The 4,263-nt window shown below is 30.9% G+C and overlaps 1 protein-coding gene across 1 annotated transcript; it reads right to left on the bottom strand.

Annotated features, from left to right (window-relative positions):
* Positions 1–2,266: 2,266 nt before the first annotated feature.
* LOC105783876 (uncharacterized) lies at positions 2,267–4,263 on the bottom strand. The gene is made up of 2 exons (XM_012609570.2): positions 3,752–4,263; positions 2,267–3,104 (listed from the first exon to the last, which is right to left on the bottom strand). The coding sequence occupies exons 1-2, from the start codon at positions 4,112–4,114 to the stop codon at positions 2,493–2,495; spliced, it is 975 nt and encodes a 324-aa protein (XP_012465024.1). The 5' UTR covers positions 4,115–4,263; the 3' UTR covers positions 2,267–2,492.

Below are 4,263 nucleotides of genomic sequence, written 5' to 3'. Positions count from 1 at the left end.
ATTATAAAGTATTATAAGTAGATGTTTAGAAAGGTGGATTGTGACTTAATCTTTTCTTAGCAATAATTAAAACCCAAGTTTAAACGTGTTAAAATTTCGATTATCTTCTAATTTAAAGGTTTAAGATATTACGAACAGTAATAAAATTGTATAGAATGTAAATTTACTCGTAATTTTGTTAATTTGTTGTGCATATAAATTGTTGAATTGTTGATATTTGCTAATTCCTTGCACAAAAAAAAACGTTGAACAACTGATTTCCAAATCGATGATTTAATGAGAAAGTTTAATAGCATTATCCAATTAGACTAACTTCCCAATTTCTTTTTTGAGATATAAGGATCAAATTTTAAAAAACTTAAAATTAAAGGATGGAATTTATGATTAGACCTTAAACCAAAATCAAAAGTTAAAACTGGGGGGCAAACTAAAATTATTTGAAGATTTAGGGGTCCAGATCCACACATACATAAACGAAAAGTTTAGTCCTTTCATCATTAGTGAAAATGAGTCATTGTCTCATTAGATTTTTAGAGTGTCTTGTTGGCAGGTGGCATAAAAATCCCTTTTTTTAGGTGTAATCTTTTTTGTTTTTTAATTTAGTTGAAATGAGAAGGATATTTTGTTTTCTTTTTTGCATGGAAAATTGATGTTAATTTCAATGCTTAATTATTTCAATCTTCTGTCCTTTATGGATCTTTGAATCTGATGCATCAATATTTTTAATAATCTCGTTCTAATCATAGCTCCTCCTCAATCTATAAATAAAAAGATAATAAGTTTCAGCGCGCTCAAACCCACATCCTCTTGCATTGGCAACGATACCCATACCAATTGAGCTAAGACACAATCGGCATTTAGAGATCAAATTGTATAAAAAGTTTTTGTATTATGAATTGTTAAGAGATTTAATCTCGTAGTTATAATTTTATAGTTTTAAGTTTTTTTCCGAAACATGTATTTTCAATTCCGATATTAATTGCTTTCGTTAATTATATTAAATAATTTGACATGATTTATTTATTTTTAAACATATGATGATGTGTTATATATATATATATATATATTTGTTAATCTGGACAAAAAGAAGAAGAGAAAAGTCACAATATTTGTCCTGTTGTATAAAATGCTAAGGATGTATAAATAATCAAAGACTGAAAATATATATTTTAGAAACAAAGAGACTATAAACAATCAAATTACACTAAAGAGACTGAATCTATAAAAGATACAAAATGTAGGGACTTTTCATGAAATTTTACCTTATTTATAACAATGCTTAACAAAACTTTTTCATGACTAGATTTTCAAAGGCCAAAATGCTTTAAATCTTCAAAGTTTTTGTAGTACAAATTAATTGGAATCCAAAGAAAAGTTTTTCCATGCAAGCCCCATATGTACAATTAATCTTTTTAACCATGGAAATAATTAAGGACAATAATACTCATAAAATTTTGTTTCAGAAAAAAAGGGCAAACAAGAAGCATAATTTTCTTTATGATTTGCCTGACAAAAAAAATGTTAAATATGCTTTCAGTCCTTGTACTCTGCAAACTTTTGAAATTTAATCATTTTACTTGTATAATTTGAAAATTAAAGTCCAATTTATATGAATTTAAATGTATAAAATTTCAAAATTCAAAGTTTTTATTTAAAAAAGCTCATCAACTTCATCATTTCCTTATGAGTGTATATATTGAATACAAGATCAGATTGTAATATTTAGACAAGAAAGAGCTCAAAGGAGCATCATTTTCCTTTTCTTCCTGGAAAATATAACATTTTCTTCTATACCAAACAGAAAAAGAAGAAGAATCTGCCCTCTGTCTCTCCTTTGGAAGATCTTGCTTTCTGTAGAAGCTAATGGCTATCTTTTATATATATATATTCTTGTTTTCTTATCTTTAAGAATCATATTCTCCTTTCTCTTAAGGCATTTCCTTTTCTGGGTTTTCATTAGAAAAGGGTTTTCCTTCAAGACTACTGCTGCTCCAAACACTTGACTTCAAAGAACAATAAGTTGAAAAACTGAAAAGGTCTAGTTTGATCTCAGTCCCTATACTCTATAGATTTGAAATTTAATCTCTCTATTTTTAAATCTAGGAATTTAATCCTTTTACTTGTCTAATTTAAAAATTAAAATCCATTTGAAAACACGAATAACTTACTTCCGTTAATCTAAATATGTGTTATCGATTGAACTTTAATTTTAAAATCGAACAAGTAAAGAGGTTAAATTTCTACACTAAAAGCAGATGGAGTAAAATTTCAAAGCTCCTAAAAGTATAAGGTATGGGGTAGAATTAAACCAAGTAAAAAACATGTTTTAAGAAAAGAAAAAAAAAAGGGACCAAAAGAGAAATTAAAGAAAAAAGGGGAAAAATAAACAAAGAAATTGAGTGACATGATGCCACTTTTTAACAACTGATTCTTTTCACTTCTAAAATTACTTACTACTACTGCTACTGCTAGTACAGCCTTGGAGTGCAACTTTACCTATGAGTGCACATGTCCAAAACCTTTTTCCTTCCTTCAACTATTTCATCAAAGAAATCATCAATTTGTCCAATTATAGTTTCCACCCCACATCTCAACAACCCAAAACAACTCTTCAAGTTGTCAATCTTGTCTTGTATCTCAACTTGCACTGATGATACCCCATATTTCACCATCCTTTCAATTTCACCCTTCACTTCTTCCATCGCCACCTTTGCTTCCCTAAACTCATAAACCATGATCCCTGCCGCCTGTTGCCCTCCATTTTGTTGTTCCATTTCATTACACACCCTTTGGTGTAGCCTTGCAATTGAAACCATGAAAGCTGACCCAAACATCACATGCCCTTCGTGCTCGCCATGGATAAAGCTGAGTTGAGGCCAGTAATAGACGAGACCACTGAGCAAGATCATTAGGATCAATGAAGTCACATTCCTCATTGCATAAAGCACACCTCGGAACCCATTGAAACCATTCAACTTTGATTCTTTTGTAATGTTTTCATCAAATCTTAGTGATAGTTGTCTTGCTCTTGTTTCTATCAGGTTCCTATTTTCCTCTTCCAATCCTACAATTTCCCTTTGGCACCCCATCATTGCCCTTATAACCTACAACACCAAATCAAGAAAAAAAAAATGTAAACTTCCATTGAAAACCCCATATGAAAAGGTTTAGTGTGGACAAGGTTTTTGGTTTGGGTTATTTTGGGGTGAAATTATGGTTTTCATCAATTTAAAGTTTATTCCTTATATTTTAATTTAACATAATTTAATCCTCTATTTTTATAATATCATTATTTAGTTCAAATAATTAACCCACTTAATTATTTCGGAGAATTTCGGAGAAATGCCGTGAATTTTTTTCTTGAAAATACTTCTTTAATCCCTAGATTTGACATAATTTAATTCCTCTATTTTTATAATATTATTAACTTAATCCAAATAGTTAACTTTTGATCTAGATTTTCTTAAAACACCCCATTTAGTATAAAAATTCCATTTATGCATGATGAGTTAAAATATTTGCTAAAATGTTGATTTTTTCCCAAAACACCCTTCTAATATAAAAAAACTCTATGTTTGCATTAGAAAATATGATTTTAAGAAGAAAAAATCAATGTAAATATTTTAACCGGATATAGTTAACTAATAACATTATAAATTTAGAGGGGAAAATTAACGTATAAGAATTAAATCAAATTTAATGATAATAACGGACCAAAACAGCAATTAGACCAATTTGTTTTTGCACTGACCTGGCGAGCAAACTGTGGGTTGAAGTGGTGATGATGGTCAAGCGAGGAAGCAATATTGGCAGCGGAAGAACAATAGCTTTCAATCCCTGAAATGCCAGATTTGAGCAACAGGCAAGCTTCCCATAGCCTAGAGCTTTCATCCATGTACTCATCCAGCCATTTTTCTCCTACAGGAAGGTGAAGCCTTTGAACCAAAAGGGTCAATTGGGAATGAAAAGATCGAAGCGAAGAGAGGGTTTTTTGAAGGAACTGCATCGACATGAAGTTGCACGAAAGGAAAGTGCAGTCAAGGTCTTCAAGCTCTTGGTTTAGCATGGTGTAGAAGCCATTAACAGATGAAGTAGTGGTGCATGAAGGATCCATAATGGAAGAAGACGAGGAAGAAGGAGGAGGAGGAGGTGGGTTATGGTGGTGGTGTTGGGGGAAAAAGTTGATGGAGATTGATGGATATTTATATTGGAAGATGACGGGAAAAAAAGGGGTGTGTAAGAGAAGTGATGAATAGAGAGCTA

Source organism: Gossypium raimondii, chromosome 13, assembly GCF_025698545.1.
Source record: "Gossypium raimondii isolate GPD5lz chromosome 13, ASM2569854v1, whole genome shotgun sequence".
Lineage (NCBI taxonomy): Eukaryota > Viridiplantae > Streptophyta > Magnoliopsida > Malvales > Malvaceae > Gossypium > Gossypium raimondii.
This window is presented reverse-complemented; position numbering and strand designations above follow the sequence as displayed.

Coding starts and splice junctions, on each gene's coding strand:
- LOC105783876 (XM_012609570.2), bottom strand. CDS start 4,114: ATGGATCCTTCATGCACCACTACTTCATCTGTTAATGGCTTCTACACC. Junction 3,105..3,751: donor ACCCACAGTTTGCTCGCCAG/GTCAGTGCAAAA, acceptor TTGGTGTTGTAG/GTTATAAGGGCAATGATGGG.